At 39.5% G+C, this 21,221-nt stretch overlaps 1 protein-coding gene across 7 annotated transcripts in view; it reads left to right on the plus strand.

The window, feature by feature from the left end:
* Window positions 1–21,221, plus strand: part of sfi1 (SFI1 centrin binding protein) — a 101,798-nt gene that overhangs the window by 18,056 nt on the left and 62,521 nt on the right. For all 7 annotated transcript variants that reach the window (XM_035379171.1, XM_035379177.1, XM_035379173.1 and 4 more), the window contains 10 exons: window positions 611–705; window positions 5,590–5,707; window positions 6,616–6,718; window positions 8,340–8,496; window positions 12,199–12,360; window positions 14,830–14,900; window positions 14,992–15,084; window positions 15,402–15,499; window positions 19,634–19,700; window positions 20,199–20,329. In XM_035379171.1, the coding sequence (XP_035235062.1) occupies window positions 611–705; window positions 5,590–5,707; window positions 6,616–6,718; window positions 8,340–8,496; window positions 12,199–12,360; window positions 14,830–14,900; window positions 14,992–15,084; window positions 15,402–15,499; window positions 19,634–19,700; window positions 20,199–20,329 (1,095 nt within the window). The remainder of the gene's footprint in view (window positions 1–610; window positions 706–5,589; window positions 5,708–6,615; window positions 6,719–8,339; window positions 8,497–12,198; window positions 12,361–14,829; window positions 14,901–14,991; window positions 15,085–15,401; window positions 15,500–19,633; window positions 19,701–20,198; window positions 20,330–21,221) is intronic.

Here is a 21,221-nt window from a genome sequence, read left to right on the forward strand (position 1 = left end):
CTAAAAACACACAACCAAGGAACCACCACCAAATTAAAAAGAGGAAAACAACTTCTTCAAGGCTCCGACAACAACGCAACAGAACACTTTTTCCTGTAGCAATCTTAAATACCTTACCCAGCATGGCTTGAGGATGTTTGCCCTGATTGGGTGATGCCGGGTTTAGGAGAAAAGGGAAGGGGGGTCAGACTAATTTATGGCAAGGACTGGCCTACCTAAAGATTGCATTTAAACTAAAGGTAATGGGAAATGTTAGGCATGCAGGGTCTCCAACCCCTGATATGGTGTCCTGTGTCATCTGGTTTGTCTGAGGAAGTGAGACCCATAGATTGTCAGCCTAGATTACGGTATCAGTGGAATTTAAAATTGCCGCAGTCACATTTGCTTTGATGCTTGTGATGGGGAGGCCAGGCCACATTCTTATTCACTGTTTCCCTCTCTAAGGCCAAAATCTAAACACTACATATCCTACAGTACAGAGAAATAGCAACCAATTTATCATAACTGTCCCAATACATTTGCATTTAACTGTATATACACTGGATGACCATGCTTGTGATCGCTGTGCATTACCAGCTTTGTTAACTGAGGAATATGGGTTATGTTGTAGGTATCGGCTGTATAACTGGGTTTTCGTCAACTGGCAGCAGTTTGTGACTATGCAACAAGGGCGTAAGGAGAGGCTTCAGACGGCAGCCATCTACGGTATTGTACTTCCTTTCTTGTACTGTCTTAATGGCCTGTTGCTTGATCTATGTTTAGGGACATTCCGCCTCAAAATTGCCTAACTGACCAATGGAATAAGGTTGGTTCCTTAGACTTGAGTTCCTTAGACTTGAATAACACATTTTTTATTTTTTTGAAACATACAATTAACATACCAATTTTGTGGCATTTTTGGCGCTATAGGTGCATCCAGTATTTTAAAATCCTACATTGTACCAGCATTGAGCCTGGTGATTGGGTCTCTTCATCAAAATTCAACCAACATTTAGGTGATTTATGGGTTTGTTTACAATATTGCTCCTCCTTCCTTCAGGCAGTCTTTGTGTATTAAAATGAATAGAACAGTTTTAGACATGGTTTCTTGCATAGTTTAACAGATTCAGGGATGTAAAGATGTCCTAAATTGGCTGCCAGTTTGGAGGGTCAACACTTATGTGATTGTATGGAAGTATATGGATGTAAAATTGAGGTAATTTATAGTAACTAAAATGAAAGAGCACAAAATAAGTGCATTTTTTCCCAAATATGAATGTAGTACAAATGAAAATTGGATGAACAAAAATATATATCTTTAAGAATGAAAAGTCATATGATGGCATAATCTTGCACTCATGACACGTGAAAATAATGCATTGTGATATAATGTTCACAGGTCATCATCCTTATAAAAGTCCTTCATAGTTAAAATTAATTTATTCTTAATCCTGATTATGGATCATATCTTCATTCAATACATCCTTTAGACACAGGAAAGGGGGGAGACACTTCACCACTATAAGTCATCGGAAATATAATTTTGTACATACTCAAAACAATTATATAATATAACTGCAAAGGGGCGATTCCGAGGTCCAAGCTGCTAATGCAGTGGGACCCTACAATCAACTGCGTCCACACTTGTTGAGCAAAGAGTTCATGATCCAGATGTGATGTGATGTGATTCATATGCTTCATGAATGGGAGATTAAGTATTATTTTTTCAAATGGAACTTTGGCTGAACATGTTAAATATTCAATTCTTATTTTTTTTAAATAGTGGCCATGTACAGTGGCCTGGAAAAAAGATGGCTTGCCCCCTTCAGGTAAAGGGGGAGCAACTACCCCACGTGGAGGAGTTCAAGTATCTTGGGGTCTTATTCATGAGTGAGGGAAAACTGAATTTGGAGATTGACCAGTGTCTAGATTCAGTGGCCGCAGTAATGTGGGCATTGTATCGGACAGTGGTGTTGAAGAAGGAGCAGAGCCGAAAGGCAAAACCCTCGATTTACCAGATTTACCCTACCTTTACCTATGGTCACGAGCTATGGGTAGTGACCAAAAGAGTGAGATGGCAAATACAAGCAACCTAAATGGGGTTCCTTCGTAGGGTGGCAGGGCTTACTCTCCTTGACAGGGTGAGGAGCTCAGTTGTCCAGGAGGACCTCAAAGTAGAGCTGCTGCTCCTTCGCATTGAAAGGAGTCAGTTGAGGTGGTTCAGGCATCTGATACAGGTCAGTGCACACAGCAAGGTAAAACCAAGTGGCTTGATTGCTTCGATTGTGTGATTTTGTACATAGAAGCTCTCCAAAAGATCAGCATTTGACTGCAATACAGGGCTTAGTCAAAAAGAGAGAATGAGTAAATTAAGAGTATTTGTTTTGTGGGGTTCCCGAGGGTGCCACCCTCAAAGGAATTAGCATCTGGAAGTGGAATATGCCTGGGAAAAAATGTATTCCAATTTGGAGAGGTTTGGTGCAATTTGAAAATCTTTCAGGGACATTTTGGCCCACCTCTGCGAAAACGCATGTCATATTTTACTTCTTTGTTCAATCCACTCCCAACTTTTATCCTGGAGTTGTATACATCCTATGGTACGATTAGGGGGGGAAAGAGAAATCTGGTTTTGTCCAGCATCAAAAGTACGTATAATCACTACAGAATAAAGAAAATATGAGAATTTTTGGATTTCTTTGTTGTTATTTTTTCAGTCCTGTATGTTTACGGAGTGAGACTCCCATAAGATCAGGGGATTTGGTCATTTGGTCATTTGGTCATTGAGGGGAAAAAAAAAAAAAACCTGGATTTTATCAATTGTATTCCGGTTCTGTCAGAGACAATCTGAATCTGAAGTTGAAGCTGAATTTAAATGATTGTCGAGTATGTATGTGTTAAGTAGGCTATAGAATGAATCATGAATACACTTGCACCATCAGATGCTCTGGAGCAGTCTTCATCCCCCCTTAAGTGTCTTACCTTGTAGTGGGCCAATTTCAGATAACCTCATCTACCACCTAATCCAGTCAAATCCGCTTCTTTTAATATGCAGTATCTTTGTGTGATATCCTCTACCCTAGGTGTGGGTTTCGTTTAGATTTTATTGATTCTGGTTGCCATTCTGATTGTGGTTATCAAATTTGGTTCTTATAAAATCCTGGTTCTGATTCTTGTCATATTTTTTGAGTACAAAAACATACCAAATAGTGTTGTACACAAAAGCCACCTTTATTTTCAGCATATATAGGCTGTCATAAAAAGTAGATCATCATTTTGACAAAAAAATAAATAAAATGGGGGTGGGGGAAAACAACCTTTTGCGCTCCATAGAGTTAATCTTAAAAATAACTTTACTTAAAAGCAGCTAGGTCTGCCCTAGCTAATAGCCTAACACTAGTTAAAAACAGCCAAGTTATTGTAATAATGTTAGCTATGTAGCTAGTTGTTTCCTTAGGAAGTGGTGTGATATGTAACGTTGCTTGCTATGCAGTCACATCACTTTCTAAAAAAACCACATTAAACGAACATAGAAATGAGCATTTCTGACACAGCCTCTTAACCACAGCTAATGAAAGTTATTAGTACTTACCGGGGACAAAATGGCTGATTTACTCCAAATATAAATGCGGCTTGATTCAGAATTACAGCGTTTCCTGGCTTTCCCCAGACCAGTATAACTTACTGGTCCCAGCTTTCCCCTCACATCTAAAGGCCTGAATCGTTTCTCCTCATTGGCTCGATCTTCTGTCATGGGAGGACATAAAACTTAAAATCGTGGCTCTTGGCTGTATTTGTACAGCCCACCATGCACAACATTTCAGCATTTTTATTATCTCTATAATCCCGACTACTAATAATAGCTACATGCAGCACGATGGATTGTTTTACCCCATCGTCCTGGCAGTCAATTAAAAATGTTTGCATTTCAATGCGAATGCCATTGAAAATGCATTTTCAGGATTCGATAAGCAGATTCGAAACGCACATTTCTTAAAGTGTTCCCGGTTCTTGGAAATTTGAAACTGGTTCAAATTTGGAACCAGCTCCTGATACTCAACCCTACTCTCCCACTACCTCGATCCATTTCTACCTCAGTCCATTTCCCTCACGTCTTGTTTCTTCCCCTCCCAGGTCTAATTTCCCCTCATTTCATGTGATGTGTTCTCATTTAAAGCAATCACCATTTGGTCCTTTGTTTCCTTTGATGGACAGGGTATAAGTGTTGACGTTCTCCCTCAGTTGTTGGGTTTTGTTGATCTGTACTTTGGGAACAGACCCACTAGTTTCTTTACTATATTATACAATCTATTTTAAAACCTAAGACATGCCTGCTTGCCTCCGTACAAAAGTACGGGGAAATAAATTGAACTCCACACCCAACTCCATGACTTGCTCTTTTTCTAGGGATTGTTGCACCTGTTCTATCAGTGTTAATATTGTCTCCTCACTTGGACCACTGCCTGTGTATTTTGCATGCATTATGTTGTAGGAAAGTATGTTTTATATGCCCTCTAGCATGATGCCACCTTTTCTTTGTCATCAACTATTAATTTTGTTTTGCCTAATGAATGAATAATTTGTGATGTCACTCTAAATGTCTCTCCACTCCATTGGCACTGTATTCCTGTGTTGAAAAAAATGTGAGTGTCTCTCCATTTATCTTGCAGGTCTTGAGGCATGCCCTTCAACAGTGGCGCTTTTTTGATTGTTTTGCCTATCTCTAGCTCCTGTGTTTGCTTACCATATGAAATGCACTTTTGTAAGTTGCTTTGGCTAACAGTGTTTTCCAAATTACTATATTGTTAATTGGAACCTACAGTTAAAAGTACTGGTAGAGTGACACAATTTTTGTTGTTTTGGCTATGTACTCCAGCACATAATATACATCAATACAACAATGAATATGAGGTTACAGTGCTGACAGTCAGCATATCAGGGGATACATTTAGGAATTACCGCTGTTTTTGTAAACATAGCCTCCCCATTTTAGGGGAGCAAAGGTAATTGGACAAAATAACATAATCTGAGAGAAAGCCATCATGTTTTGTACTTTGTTATAAATCCTTTGCATTTATCTGCCTGAAGTCTGTGAACCATAGACATCGCCAGATGCTGGCTATCTTTCCTGGTGATGCTCTGCCAGGCCTGTACTGTAGCTATCTTCAGTTTATTTTATTTCTGAGGCATTTTGCCTCCGGTCATGTCTTCAGCAAATGACATGCATGTTTGGATTCAGGACTTTAACCTCGTATTTATTGTTGTTATTTCAAATCCAGTGTGCTGGAGTACAGAACCGAAATGGCAAAAAACTTGTGTCACTGCCCCATATACTTTTGCATTTACCTATATTTATGTGCATCAACTACACTATTACAGTTATTTCCCAAAAGCAGACAATGGCGCTAGATAGCGATTAATCACTACATCAAAATTAAAAAATATACATATATATTTGGAATTTTCACATGGTGATTAATCACTACTATAATAAATTCTTCAGCACTTCTGTGTGTGCCCATTTAAGTCACACATGCAGGGTTAGGAGGGTCTTGGCAATGTAATTGTCATCAACCTCGTTGAAGCTGAAGGTTTTACTTTGTGCTGCTGTAGCTGAAAAGCGTTGCCAGTTCTTCGCTTGGGGAAGATGGGTGGTATATCTGGAGATGCAAAGGATTAAACGCAACATGCATGAGGCTGCTCAGAAGCACTGGGAGAATACTGCCTTAAGGTGAGAGTACTTCAAGCCTCTTCAAGAGAAAATGACGTCTTCACTATACGTTCACCCATTATTTGTCGTTTCATACTGAGGTTTGAGGATCCTTTTTGTTTTTTATGTTAAATTAGTCCTCGCCCTTGTTACTACCCAAACTACAGCCATGTGTAGTGCTGGGTTTTTTAATTTTTTTGCGCATTGAGAGAAGGAAGTCTCTGTGTCATTATATTGTGATGCTGGGTGCTGTGTGTCTGCATCTCCCTCTCATACCCACCCTTTTCTACGTTTTGCCATAAAGCGTACGGGAGAACTTTTTTAATGCAGTACTGTATTACATCGCTTACCATTGCAAGATGAGCAACAAATGTGGATCAAGTCTTAACGATGCACCTATACCGAAAAGAGAGCAATCCAGTGTTTAAGAATTATTTCTTATTTTTATTTAATGTGCAGGAAACTAGACTAGACTAAAACATAATTCAGTATCTGTGATGAAGAATAGAGTACGAAAATATGTGGTGAATGTAGTGAAATCGCTTTATATAGGACAGCGTAGAACCTCTCACCTTTTTCCTTATTAATAAATGTCCTATAATCCCAGAGGAGACAAAACTACACATTGGAATGCAACCCCTCAAATTTACGTTAATTCTTATGGGAGAAAGTTCCCCTAATGTTTCATGCAATGTCATTTTTTTTGGAAAGTAACTGATGTATAGCGAGAACCACATAAAGTTCCTGATTTTAGTGTTCAGTCCTGCAACCTCACAGCTCATTCTGGGACATCCAAAACAAAATATGTAAGTGTCTGTGTCTGTGTGCACGCTCATGCTCATGGGTGCATGCATGGTGAGAATATGGGTTATTTCTTTTCTGTAGTGAATGTGTGCCCTAAGACTGTTCTTCTTCTGTTTTTTGATTAGGTCAGCATGGATGCTGTGGACTGGTTGCCTGCAGCTCAAGAAAAGGAAGCTTGTCTTGGAAGAGTGTGCTTTACAGCACTGGGCACTGTCACTGCAGAGTAGGGTGAGCAGGAGCGCATTTTGACCTAAGATGTACATATTTATGATGTAACGGAGGGAGTTATTTTGGGTTTGTGCCTCTGCATGTGACAAGGATGAATACATTTGATAGTCTTGTTGATAAGCATGTTTATCCGTCTTGCTAAAAGGTCAAGTGTAAGTTAAAGTGTTTGTCCAGAAGCACTGTCCTAGGGATCTCTCAGTATGGTTGTTCAGTGTTCACATTGGACCTGGCATGCTTATCCTTACTCCAAGTTTGCCGCCTTCCCAGTGAATAGAGAAGAGTTTGGATAGGATCAGCAAACTGCAAGCCTTGCGATGAAGTGTCTACACCTTGTGGAAATTACAGCACTTTTCGTACATAGTGCATGTTCAGTAGCTTCTTTAGTGCAGGTATAAAAGAACTTTCTGTTTCTAGTCTTGGTTCTAAGCTTTTAATTGCATTTGGACTCTTATTGGCATTTGTCAACATGAAGAATTGTGCCAATGAAAGTCAAGGAAGCCATTATGAGGCTGAGAGAAAAAAAAAAGTGTGAGACCTAGGTCAAACGTAGGCTTACCAAAATCAATTGTTTGGAGCATCATTAAGACGAAATAGAGCACTGGAGAGGTCAGTAATTGCAAGGGCATGGTAGGCCAAGGAAAACCGAAATATTCTCACCATACTGAAGAAAAACCCCAAAAACCTGTCTGACAAATCTTCATGAGACAGGTGTGGATGTATCTGTGACTACTGTCCGCAGAAGACTTCACAAACCAAAACACAGAGGCTACACTGCAGGATGCCACCCACTAGTTGGTTGCAAAAACAGGATGGCCAGGTTACAGTTTGCTGTGAACTGCCTAAAAGAGCCTGCAGAATTTTGAAAAAAAATTCTGGCTCGCTTGTCTTCATAGATGTAACTGGTTATAGCAGCAGAATGTATTTTGTTGCATACAGAAGCATTTTATCTGCTCAAATTTAAGCACATGCCTCCAAACCCTTTGGATGGCAAGGCCAAAAACTTGAAATTTTTTGACTGGCCAAGTCATTCACTTGATCTGAATCCAATTGAACATGCATTTCATATGCTGAAGAGAGAACTTAAGGCAACTAGCCCAAAACTAGCAGGAGCTGAAGCTGGCTGCAGTACAGGCTTGACGGAGCATCACCAGGGACGATACTCAGCACCTAGTCATGTCTAAGGGTCACAGACTTCAAGCAGGCATTGCCTGCAAAGGATATGCAGCCAAGTACTAAACATAACTATTTTCCTTTATGGTGCCTTGAAATGGGGGGACTATGTATAAACGGTGCTTTAATTACTTTGTGGTGAAACCAAAGTCTATAAAAATACCGTTAAATTGTGCACTGTGACCACAAGTGAATTGTTTGATAACAAATCTAAATTTGTGGAGTACAGAACTGAATCTGTAAAATAATAATAGTAATTTTAAACAAGTCTTTGTTTGAAACATTATGGAGCTCACTGTATCTGTAGGATTGTGGAAAATGTCTAGGTTCTGGAGAAAGGCACGTTTTGACATTCATTGTAAAATTATTTGCAAGATAAGTGCTATTATGTTTTCCAGGGTATGTATCAAAAAGTGAGCTTTGGGAACATTACAGCCCAATTGTTTTCCAGACTTGGCTGCAATGGAGAGAAGTGTACCTGCTTGCCTGCAGTCTAAGAAAGGAGGAGACCAGAGCCTCTCTGCACCACAGTCATGGGCTCCAGAGAAGGGTTCTGTTCACGTGGACCAGCTACCTGCACTATCGCCAAGTGAAGAAGGAGCAAAAAGGTACCATTCATGTGGTTTTTACTCCTTGAATGAGCTATTTTATGGTTACTGAAGATTTACAATTTCCTGACTGGGCAAATCAGACTGCCTTACAATAAAAAGAACCGCGCAAGCAAATCATGTGATATTTGCATGAAACTTCATGGCCTTCTTTTCATGGCACAAAGCAACCACGGATCGAGTATTATTTGACCAAAATAATGCCACACGGTTGTTTTCAGTTCAGCTCTTTACAGAGGTTGAACCTGCAGTTTCATCTTGGGTGTGTTTGTACCTTTATGCTGAAATAAATTTGAAACCTAAAATCAACAGGAGTGTATCTCAGACATTTCCTGTTCATCTTGCTGAAACTAGTCTCATACATTCATACTGCATTTCTGTCTCTTGCCTGTAGTTTGATATCATTTGTTACCATCTGATAAAATAAGGCAGAATTCAAAGAAAAGATTAGGTCACACTGTTTTGTCTAACTTTACAAAATAGTTGATTGTTGTCATTGTGGCAGTAATTTAGCCAATTATACAGCAGTTAGTGCATTGTGATTAGCCGATACGCTTTCCTCGAGTGCTGATATAGAATTCAACAGCACTTTGATCTCATCACCAGCTACAATCAATCCGCATTTTTTTTACGTTGGCTACGTCACCCAAATCGGAAAAAGTTTACTTTGTTAGCTGCCTACATTTCAGCATCAACACAGTGGATACGTTTGATGATATCTTGTTTGATCTCTTCCACCACACGATGACAATAGAAGAATATCTGGACAGTGATTAGGTTACGTAGCCTGCTGCTCTTATGCCTGTTGTTTCTGAACCATCACTGTAATCCAGAAAGAGATACAGCAACATCTTAACAAGCTGTAGCGAGTCTAGCACACCCAGTTAAGCACCAGTCTAACCCAACAAGCTTATCTGGTGTTTCAATCGCCTTTGCTCTGGACTCCTTCTTCAACAACTGTCCAATCAATGGAAATGTACAGTTCAATGTATACAACAGTGGTACTATCTCGCAGACACAATAACAGAATGGCTAGATTTGGTAGCCAGCTATCTAGTCAGTCAGGGTTGTGTCTAGATTGATGAGATACAGGAGATTTCTGGAAGTGGGTTCCTATCCGATTTGCCATGATAGAGGAATTAGCCTGAATCGAAGAATGACTGACCTCATTTGTTAGCTAAACTAATGATAAATTTTTGTGTTTTTCTCCTCTGGAAATAGTTAGGCCACTGTGTATTGATCTCTGATTTAGTGTAATGGGTGAAACCTGGGCATTGGGGCCTGCGTTGTAAATTGCATTGTCCCTCACAGATAGGATGGACATGCATGCCCAATCAAGGCCCGAGTGGGTATTTAAACCAGGCTAGATAACCAGTGCGTGGATGGTACCGTGAACTTATTTAACACTGATATGGCTCAAAGTTTGAATGACGACATAGTGAAATGGTAAGATTGAAAAACACAGGGCCAAGTGACATTGGGTAACATTGCTTTGGAATACAGCTTCTTTAATTTCTGTGAGACAAGATAGCCTATAGTGTTTGTAGTACAGTACTTTGGTGGCATTTTGATATCAATACTTTTAATGGCAGGCCTAGATTTAACCAGTTTGAATGAATAACTTAACGACAGTGCTTTGTATGTGTGAGTAACTTGCCATTTTTGTACTTTGTACACACTTGTATATACATTCATTTTGTGTATATATACATTTATATATATGGGGAGACATATTCTTTGTGGGCTAGGAGCATTTGTGGCTGGAAGAAGAAGAGGAAGAATGTCGGGGAAATGACAATATAGCCTTACATGGGGCACCACTTTTGTCAGGATTATACTTCTGTATTCTCACATTGGTACCACTTGTGTAGGCGAAGTGGTATAACCGCAGAATTAAAAACCAGTCTCATAAAATTACGGTTATCTAGACTATCCGACCATAAATTTGGAACTTCCATTAATAATCAGTATTACAAATATTAATGATCAAATAATTAAATCAAAGATTTATAGTTATGATATATATGATATATACTATAGATATAGTTATGGATTGGCTATTTTGACTCAGATTTTCACGTTCCAGCAGCGCGGGGTTTAATTAAATTATTTATTAAACAAACGAACAAACAAAGCATACATAATTATTTAAATTATTTAAAAGACAAAATGGAAGCACATAATATCACATTAATCCCAGTACAGATTAAACTAACTGCTATTGCCTAAAAAGTGTGCTCAGTCTTACTGTCCATCCATTTACACAGGTAGCGGCCTCCGATGGTCGATGTAGGGTCCTGGAGAGAACAGTCCTGGTGGGGTGAATTTGTGGAGGTTTCCTGGTGTGAGTTGCACAGGCTGAGTCCTTGTTCCGTAGCAGCGGTGATGTAGTTCTCCGCCCCCTGATCGGTCATCAACAAGGTTCTTCTTCCAGGAGCTCATTGTGGTTAGTCGGTGCAGCACCGGGCGTGCGCTGGTTTCCATGCGGGATGGATTAGGCTTAGTCACCGTAGGCGAACTAAATCAGCAGAGTCTGGTTGCTGCGTACAGTGACTTTATCTGTGCATTTCGATAAGTAGGTGACAGCAGCGATCTTAGGCGTTCTGCAAACCTTTGAATTAGAGTTCTACAGAGTTGTAAGAACTCGAGTTAGGCCCATAGGAGTTCCACAGCACTTAAGGGACAATGCACTTTTGGGTGACCATGCAGGAAGAGAGTTAGCGATTGCTGTCCCTCACTTTTATACCTGGTGGGGGGGGAGAATCTTCACACTATTGCTGTGTGACAAGGATCTAGAAAGCTACATGTTCTTAAAAAAAGTAATTTCCATTTTGACGGCACAGACTGACTGTGTACCTACAAGGAGATGGAGAACCACTGTGAAGTGTGAAGTTGTTTATGAATTCTGTCTGTTGAAATGGGGTCAGAATGTACAGAAATTCATGTTTTTAAGAGCTGAGAGTTTGTGGTTGTTGCGGTTATTTCGGTGGGGATCCCTGAAAAGTGCCAAACTCTCAGTGCTGTATAGGTATGGGGCAGGCCAAAGATAATCACCACCATGCTCATATACAGTATAACAGCATTCCCTCTTGTGTGATATTGCTTAAACATAGCACGATTCCTTGTAAGTTATACAGCTTACCAATGTAAAATTGTCATGCTTGGCAAAACATTACATTACAGGCATTTAGCAGACGCTCTTATACAGAGCGACTTACACCACTTTAAAAAAAATTTTTTTTTTTTTTACATAGCATCCATTTATACAGCTGGATATATACTGAAGCAATTGAGGTTAAGTACCTTGCTCAAGGGTACAATGGCAGTTCCTACACGGGAATTGAACCTGTGACCTTTAGGTTACAAGACCAGCACCTTACCCATTATACTACACTGCCGCCCAATTATCTTCTGAATTTCTGTTGTAACACACTAACCATCATATCACCAAGGACTCTTGGATGTTGTAGACATGACTGAGGTCTTTTGGAGCTTTCCCTTGTCCATTATAGAGATCAGTCAACATTGACTAACCCTTTCATAAGTACTTATTTTTAGTAAATGGCCCCACCCCTATTGAAAACAGTGATTTATACCGAATATGCAACCATGTTTACAGTCAACTTTATTCTGAAAATTATGCATATACATGTTTTTTTTCCATTGTATTTTTTAATATTGTATTTATGTGCTATGTTGCAGTTTCAAGCAAACACGCAAGGCATTCCATGGTCTTGAGGAGGTGTTGGAGTACATGGCAAGAAGAGTTCTTGCACAGACAGAATGAGAGGGCTACGTGGCAGACTGTATCTGCTTTGGCACAGCAACGTGTTCAGCTCCGGGCACTGCATCGCTGGAAAGGCTGTATCCTCCTCAAACCTACTGTATTTTATCACAGTGCAGTATTCTGTTGATTGAACAATCTGAGTAATCGTTGAGTTTAAAGGACATATACGCTGACACTATTACTTACTGTTTTTGCTTGACCGTAAGGACAGACAATCCCCCAGATTGAAAATGAATGGATGTATGTATTCTTACTTGGTGACAGAATCCCTTTCTGCATTGAGAAATTCTTAAGCTGGGTGAAACTGTGTGTGCTTGCGTGCGTGCGTGCGTGTGAGCGAGTGAGCGAGTGAGCGTGAGCGCAGTGTTTTGTTTGGGGATCTCATTGCACTTAATTCTTGCACAACGAGGCCTTGTTGGGAACTTGCTATTGGGAACCCCATCTAATCTCACACACCTCATAACTTCAGCTGTGTAGACTACCAAACTAGTCAAGTACAGCAAGCAAAGATACAGTGGGGACCAAAAGTCTGAGGATACTACCAAGTCCTGATTGTTTTTATTATTTATGAAGGAATAATCTAATTATGATACTCCATAGGGATGAGCGAGTGCACCATTATCTGTATCTGTATCTGTTCAACCAACAAAATTATCTGTGTCCATATTCGTACTCGGAATGGGCGGGGCTTAAACCGGAAGTGTTACAGGGCATAACCAGAAGTTGGTATTTTAACGTCTTAGCAAAGCCCCTAGTGGTCGGCACGCCGGCGTGCCGAGATTGCTGAACTCAGACATTCAGTGCTACTGCAACCAAAGTATGAGTTAAAAACAGAAAGGCTTTGTTTTAGTTTCATAAGTAGACCAAACATGACAACTATGCCAAATACGGAATTTCGCCGCGCCACCATTGTCGCTCTGGTCGTTCATTTAACACGCATCCCCTCCCTGCAGTCTCATCTGCAACTACACCCCCCACCCATGACATAACGGACAATATTGTCTATCTGGGCATTCATAAATATATTCTTTCAGCACTCAAAAATCATATTCCGTCATAGCAACAAGAAAACCCGACAATAGCCCTAAGATATGCCAATACAGCAGTGAAAACGCTGCTCACTGAATAACGAAATAAACGAGACAAAGTTTTAAAAATGATACCATGTCATTCTACAGTCAATATCTGGGACTAAATATTGAATAAATACACAACCTTACTGTTGGTTTTACGCGTAGAGATGTCCCTTTTGAGACTGAGTGGTCATATATTGTCTTGGACAATCCGTTTGTGAAATATACGCCCATTTGTGATGCTTGGGTACCTTCCAAAATAGCTGTGCTGAATACCACATGTCGTTTGTCGCCCTTTTTAGTACAGGCTGGCTTGATTGACAATTCATTTATTCAGTAGGTGAGAATATAAGCTTTCTAATGATGTATAACGTCTAATTTTGCTTTTGGAATAGTGTTTTATACGTCAGCGTAACCAAAAATTTTCTTATCATCGCATTCACTCTGTGGTAGCAGTAAAAGACGCTGTTATCGTTACTCTGGTTTTATTAGTTTTTTAAATGAACTGATGGTGTGAAGACAGTAGTAGACAGAGCGCGCCAGGTTACAGTTGGCTAACCATGATGTGCTGTATGTCTTGTGATTTCAGGTGAGCGACGACGTCTAAATTTGCACAAAAGTGATATTGCATTAGTACAGTGGATGTATAAGAATGCTAGGATGTCAATGACGCTAGGAGAGTGTGTGTATGAGATTGCTGAATGTTGGGAAATACAAGTACACGCTTATATCATGTACTACGTGATGTAGTTGCTAGCTAACTGGATAGTTAGCCCACTGTAGCAGCTAGTTAACTGGCTAGTTAGCCCCACTGTAGCAAGCTAGAAGCTAATCAGTAATATGTGCTTACGTGTGAATGTCCAGTAAATGTGTGTTTAGCTATGGTGAGAATAATTTGTCGATCCGAATCTGAGAATTGCAAACTTCATTTTTTTGAGAATATATGACAATAGATAATAGATCGCCGTGACGATGGCAAAATTGTGTTGTGTGGCGCAGCAGCAGTGAACTTTGTATAGGCTCTGTGTAGAGGAGGAGCTCTGTGTGTGGCTGGCCTATCACGAGTACAGATATTGACACATTTTACTCGGATGGTACTCGTGCTCGTAAAAAGTACATTATCCGTACCGGATACTTGTTTCATCCGACTCCAGTAACACTTCTTATTCAAGAATACATTATTGAGAACGGTTACAAATAAAACATTTTATACATTTTTGAAACACTTATATGAAATGGTAAGGTATGTGGATATCTGGTTCGTCCACCGTAAGCTGAGCATTTCTCTATTCGTTGTTCTACTTTATTCCATTTGATGTGTGTTCCCAAAGCTCAATATGCAACTATCTGGGCTATTAACTATTAAAACCAATAAAGATTCATTAATGAGGAGGCTGTATTGACCTTTTTTCTGCTGATGTAGTGAGTCAGCAATGTCCTTATAAATCCTCTTTTTCCTGAATTTCTGCAAAGATACAAATCAATGTTTGGAGGAGACAAAGATAAACCAATTTGCTCGTGAGCACTACAGGCGCCGCCTGATGGTTAGGAGGAATAATCACTTTCTGATATACATGGTTATTACAGGAAAATTGTGGTTTAGCTCCATTCATTTTCTTCCTGCTTTTTTTGCAGCGCATGGGACTGAGACTCCTGACCCTGAATATATCTCAGCGGAAGGCTCGTCAAATTAACAAGAATGTTGCACTCCAGCAGTACCAACACAGTGTTAGTAGATGCATCTTTGTTAAATTAAATGAAAATGTTTGTGTAAGATCTATTGAGGAAAAGGCATGCTATAAATACCGGTGGAAATGATTCTTTTGACCTGGCATTTTATTTTCAGGAACATCACCTTGTGTAGAAAGAAATTACATCTTATGAAGAATGCACATTTTTATTTAAAGCTTTTCATCAGTAGAACAATCAAGTTAAATCAGGGTTTTTTTGTGCAAGTGAACATTATAAGTACACTAAAAGATGACACCAGTTTTTAAAGAACCTTTGTGTATGTAGGTTTTTGTGTGTGTGCGTGTGTTCAACAGGTGATTGGCAAGTATTGGCATCGCTGGCAGGAAAGTTACGAGGAAATTGAGGAAAGGAACCATCAACAACAAGGGGATATGGCACTCATGCACTACAGGTACACATAGCCTCTTGTTCTAATTTGGTGCTGTAAAGCTGGAGTAGTAGTAATTGGTTAAATACAGTGTTAATTTTTCTCAGTATGTTGGTGCCAATGGTGTATGATCGTGCCAAAACTATATGGTACTTTTGATATGGATGTTTTGGGAAAGAGTTCTACCATTTCATGTGATAAAATTGAATATTTTGGTCATAGCAGCTTACACATGTTACAAACTATTTAGAACATGTTAAGTTTGATTTACAAAGAAATGAGCAACTGTGTAGCTTAGCATGCTTGCATTCTGAAACATCCAATTCAGTTTCATTGATGTATAACAACCTATCATATATCCCTCCCCATCAATCATTTTATCACTCTCTTGATTCTGTCCACTCTTTTGCATCTCCTTTGGTTTCTGGTAGATTTGTTCAGGATTTCCTGTAGAACAAGAAAAATGCTAGATGCTATTACAAAAGGGGCAGGGTGTAATTTTGCGAATCACTAGGTTTTTTTCCCCTTTGAAAATTCAAACCAGTTATAGTTTTGAAACTGAATAAGCTCTCCTGGCCTAGCATTGAGCAATAATCACTGGGGCCAGGGTTAGTTAACCTTTTGCAGCTAGTTTCAGGCACAGATGGCAGTGGCGTCGCTAGGGGTGGGCTTCCGGGGCTGAAGCCCTGGATGTTTTTCATCCAGCCCCGGACCTTTTGACACCAAAAAAAAAAAAAAAAAATTTTTTGACACTCAAAAAAAGAGATACAGCACAAAATATCATTCCATTTAATGGAGCCCTAACGTACACAAATCACCCCCTTCAAATCGAGCAGTAAGTAACCTGACTGACTAGTAGGCACAGTAGGTTGCAATCAGACGATTCGATGGCTAGCACTGGTACAGTAAAGTTCAATCACAGAGTTCTGAGTGACAGACTGACAGTTCCGCTTGTCCAGACAAACGTACGCAGAATACACACTAGGCAGATTTCTGTAGACGAGTCTGAATATTTCTCGTTCAGTAATGTTATCGTCAGTGAACTGTCTGAAACGGTGGATATCCGCAGATTTTTAAAAGAAATATCGAGGCAGGTTGTTGAGGAGGAGATTCAGGAGAATAATGATGAGATTGAGAATATAACTAACGCTACAGCGGATGTTGAGAGCCAGTCAGCAGCCAGAGAGTGCAGAACAGCTAGATTCAGGTTTGTGCAGGGCAGCACAGGGTTAATGGTACTGGCTATACATGCAGCTAATTGTGTTATTAACTAAAATTAGGCTATTAGCAAGCTAAAATCAGATTTAGAAGTGTAACATCAGCAAAATAATTATTTGTGATGCCAGCTCAGTAACGTCAGTACGGCTAACGTTAGCTAACAACGTTAGCTAGCTAGCTAACGTAACTGGCTGGCTAAGCCAGCTAACATTGTTACTCGCTATGTATTCTTTCTAGCTTGCCTGCCCAGTGCCTTGCCAGTTTACATGCTAGTATGAAATATTTTTTGAAAAGCCATTACATATCATCACTCACAGCTGCATAGGGTAAGCAGCTAGGTAGTTAACTAGCTATTTATGGCTAGTATTTTGTTTATTAATTTAGTTACAGTATATCTATATACATATTCTGGTAACTAAGTGTGTTTGTATAGCCAGTTATATTGAATCATGTAGCTATTTACTCTGTTAGTTTGTTTCTCTACTGTAACATAACCAGTTACATTAATTATGTAACTACATCTAGCTGTCTTCATTCTGCTTTGCAATATAGCCACATACATACATATTACAGTCACTCAACATTATATCCCTATACTAGTCAGATTAGTATAGCACTGTCACTATTATTTTTTGTAATCTACAGTAATGTTTGTATATGTAATAATATAATAAATGGGCCCCAAAACAATTTGCGGGCCCCAAAAAATTTTGCGCGCACCAAACTAAAACTCCCCCTGGGGCTAAGCCCCTGATGTCTTTGAATCCTAGAAACGCCCCTGTCAGATGCATTCTGCTGCAGAAACATGCATCGTTTGTATCAAACAGGTGCATGGGGCTGGAAGCGCAGTTTACAAGTCATCTAGTGAGTCATCACAAGTTGTGCTTCTCTCCTTAATGCATATGCATTTTAATGAGGATCTCACAAATAACAGGTGGAGATATAAGTGTGCCTGATTATGTATTAATCACGGAAAGCATTAAAATGGGGGAAGACACAGAACTGGCAAAAAAGAGACTATAATCATGGAATCTGTGACACCTGCAACTTCTGTGACAAACTCCCAACCATAGAAATGATTACTCTTCTGGATGAAATAAATGATGACCTAGAGCCTTTAAGAAATCCCTAAGATACACCAACCAGCAGAAGTATCTGAGTCGCTAAGGTAATCTTACCCAGTGTAACTGGAAAAGGATTCATTTAATGTTATCTTTATCTGACTCCAAAATAGCATTTTACCCTTTCCTGCTAACAGTTGTGCATAGAAGGAGACTGCAAGTAATCTGCCAGTAGTGTGGCTCTATATAGATCACTATTTAGACATGGATGTACCTCTGGCGTGTGTAGCCTGCATAGATACAATGGCAGTTTGTGTTACACCACACCAGCCAACGCTTGGCATTGCGCATGGTGATCTTAGGCTTATGTACGGCTGCTCCACCATGGAAACCCATTTCATGAAGCTCTTAACGAACAGTTCTTATGCTGACGTTGTTTCCAGAGGTAGTTTGGAACTCTGTAGTGAGTGTTGCAGCCGAGAACAGATGATTTATACGTGCTACACGCTTCAGCACTCAGTCTTTTTCTGTGAGCTTGTGTGGCCTACCGCTTCACGGCTGTGCTGTTGTTGCTCCTGTATATTTCCACTTCACAATAACTGCACGTACAGTTCACTGGGGCAGCTCTAGCAGTGCTAAAATTTTATGAACTAACATTTTGGAAAGGTGGTATCCTATGACAGTGCCACATTGAAAGTCACTGAGCTCTTCAGTATGACCCATTCTGTGTTCAATGTTTGTCAATGGAGATTGCATGGCTGTGTGCTTGATTTTATGGATCTGTTAGCAATGAGTGTGGCTGAAACGGCCAAAACCACTTATTAGTTGGGGTGTCCACATAGGTTTGGAAATGTTATGTACAAGGAAAAACCTTAAGTCATCAAATAAAGACAATATCAGTACATCAGTGATCCTGCTTGCTAAGCATATCGCACTAGGCTAACCTTTGTAGCCGAGACTTGTTCCCCATGACATTGGATTTTTAACAATACAAAACATGATTACACTGTCCTATGGACCTAAGAAGCAAAGTTTTACATATAATAATGCATAATGCTAATCCAATGGGATGATTTGCAGCTGAGCACTGTCTCTTTATCACACCCTGCTGACTCCCTATCCGCACAGTAAACAGCCTGTTTTACTTTGGGGGTCTGATATGAGTCACACATCTGTAAATCGCCCTACAAACCTCCCCATTCCATCATGGCAACAGTCAAACTTCTTGCAACATTACAGGTCATGACATTCAATTTTAGTGTATTTGTATGGAAAGTTAAACCATTACTGGGGAGAATTATTGTGCATGGCCATGCGGGATAACCTTTAAGTAACAGTTGCCCAGCCATATTTATCCTGCCGATCTTGCAGTGCCGTAATTACAAATGGATATTGATAGCACTAGCAGTTGCTAAAAAAAAAACGATTCCCTGTAAATGAAAGGACTGATTTGTGTCCCAACATTCATGATTAATTGGAGGTTGGTGAAATGTTATGGGTTTAAAAATATATATAAACTAGAAGAGTGCACTCAGTAGAGTGCAGATCTCTGCCTGGCGAATCACTTGTTGATCACTTGCGGCCCCTAACCGGCCGGTTAGAGATTAGCTGCAGACAGATAAACACACACACGCTACCAAACGCATAATCCCCTGATTAAAGATTAAAATGTATTATGCTTTCTGACAGAAGCCTAATAAAAAGTAAACGCAAAAAGTTGTTTTGGATATTCCCAATTCAAAAGATTTCCATTGTTTTTGTTAATAATAACTATTGTCATTATAAAACCTCTCTAGAAAACATAAATGGAACAGGATGCCCAAAACAGTGATGAAACTGTAGTTTGGTGGTGTGGTAATTTGTTTTGTTTTACGAACAGCATGACTCTGCTGAATAACACCCTGCATTGCTGGAGAAAATGCTTCTCTGAACATCGAATTAGGAAGGTAAGCAATGCTCATGCACATAATCTTGCATGTAGTCACTTCCTGATTTATGAAAATCAACAGTCTCCCATTTAAAAATAACGGGGTGTTTGTGGGGAAATTCGTCTGGTGTATTTGTGTTTGTTTTAGCAAGCTTTTTACTGCAAACACTGGCAAACTGGATTTCTCAGTTTATCTCTGAGGGGAAATCATGTGTAGGAAACTAGGTGCCAGAGGGTTTTTCTTTATTATTAATGATTGTATTGTAGATGGTTTTATAGTTACCATTCACTGTGTATATCATGTAATTGTAAATGCATTGATCACAGGTGATAGGTTTTTCTAGTCTTTTTAAATATGCATATTCATATATGTATGCAGTTATATAATGCAAGTGCTTTTAGCTGTCTTCTAATTCCTTGATTGCAATTAGTGTCTTCATATTTTAGTGCTTCTGAGTTCATAGTGTATAGAAGACTGCAGGAATTGATTGTAAACATGCTGTATTGTGTGTGGCAGAAGATGGAGCTCAGGGCAGACCGCTATTATGCAAGATGGGCCCTGCCCCAATTCTTTAACTCCTGGAAAGACTATGTTGCACAGAAAAAGAAAACCCGAGAGAGGATTGGGACAGCAGAGGCCCATATTCGGTAAGCCTCATCAGCACAAAAAGTCCTCTGCATTGGAAGAGTGCCCAAGTTGTATGTAACTAGTCCATTCCTTGTGATCCTGTTGGTTGACATGGAGTGGAAGTCGTGCTTGATAGGGAAACTTGAGAGGGAAAAATGGATCTTCAGTTGCCTGCTTGGTATTTAGGAAAAAGTTGTAACAGTACAAGGGAAAATGTATGAAATGTAATTTTTCACTTTGTTATTTCTCATTTAAGACATAAGAATTCTCATTTAAGACATACTTCATTGTTTGCAGTATGTTACACCTCCCTTCCCCTACATCAAATGGACTGCAGCTTGAGAAGTACTTGAGATTACACTCTGAATTTTAATTAATTAATTAATTAAATTATTCATACAATACAAAATCTAAAATTTATACTATAAAATTTATTAGGGCAGCAATATGAAAATTTCTGATCAATACCGATTCCAATTTGGGGAAAACCTGCGCCGATACCGATTGTTTGGTGGTTCTGCTTCCATATCTTTTTTGAACAACAATTTTAAATCTTACCATTCTAATAAACTTAAACTTAAACTTAAACCCTTTGGCAAGTTGGTCACACCGTTGTTACAGTTCTAGAGTGGTCCCTGAAGCATATGGACACACCGGTGCAATTAGAACACAAGATTAAGGCATCTTTTTATGAATGACACAAAAATGAGCGTTTGAGTTTAACCTCGTTCTTCCTATGACAAAAAGCATTTATTTTCCACAACAAAAAAAACATAGCACTAAATAAATTCTTTGCAATGCTGGTCTTTATGTCCCAAATGGGTGCATTTATTTGTTTATGCAGACGATCTCACTTGTTCAGAAGTAGCAACAGTTTAACATCAGAAAAAATGCTCTAGCTAGGTTATGGAG

Source organism: Anguilla anguilla, chromosome 10 (genome assembly GCF_013347855.1).
Source record: "Anguilla anguilla isolate fAngAng1 chromosome 10, fAngAng1.pri, whole genome shotgun sequence".
Lineage (NCBI taxonomy): Eukaryota > Metazoa > Chordata > Actinopteri > Anguilliformes > Anguillidae > Anguilla > Anguilla anguilla.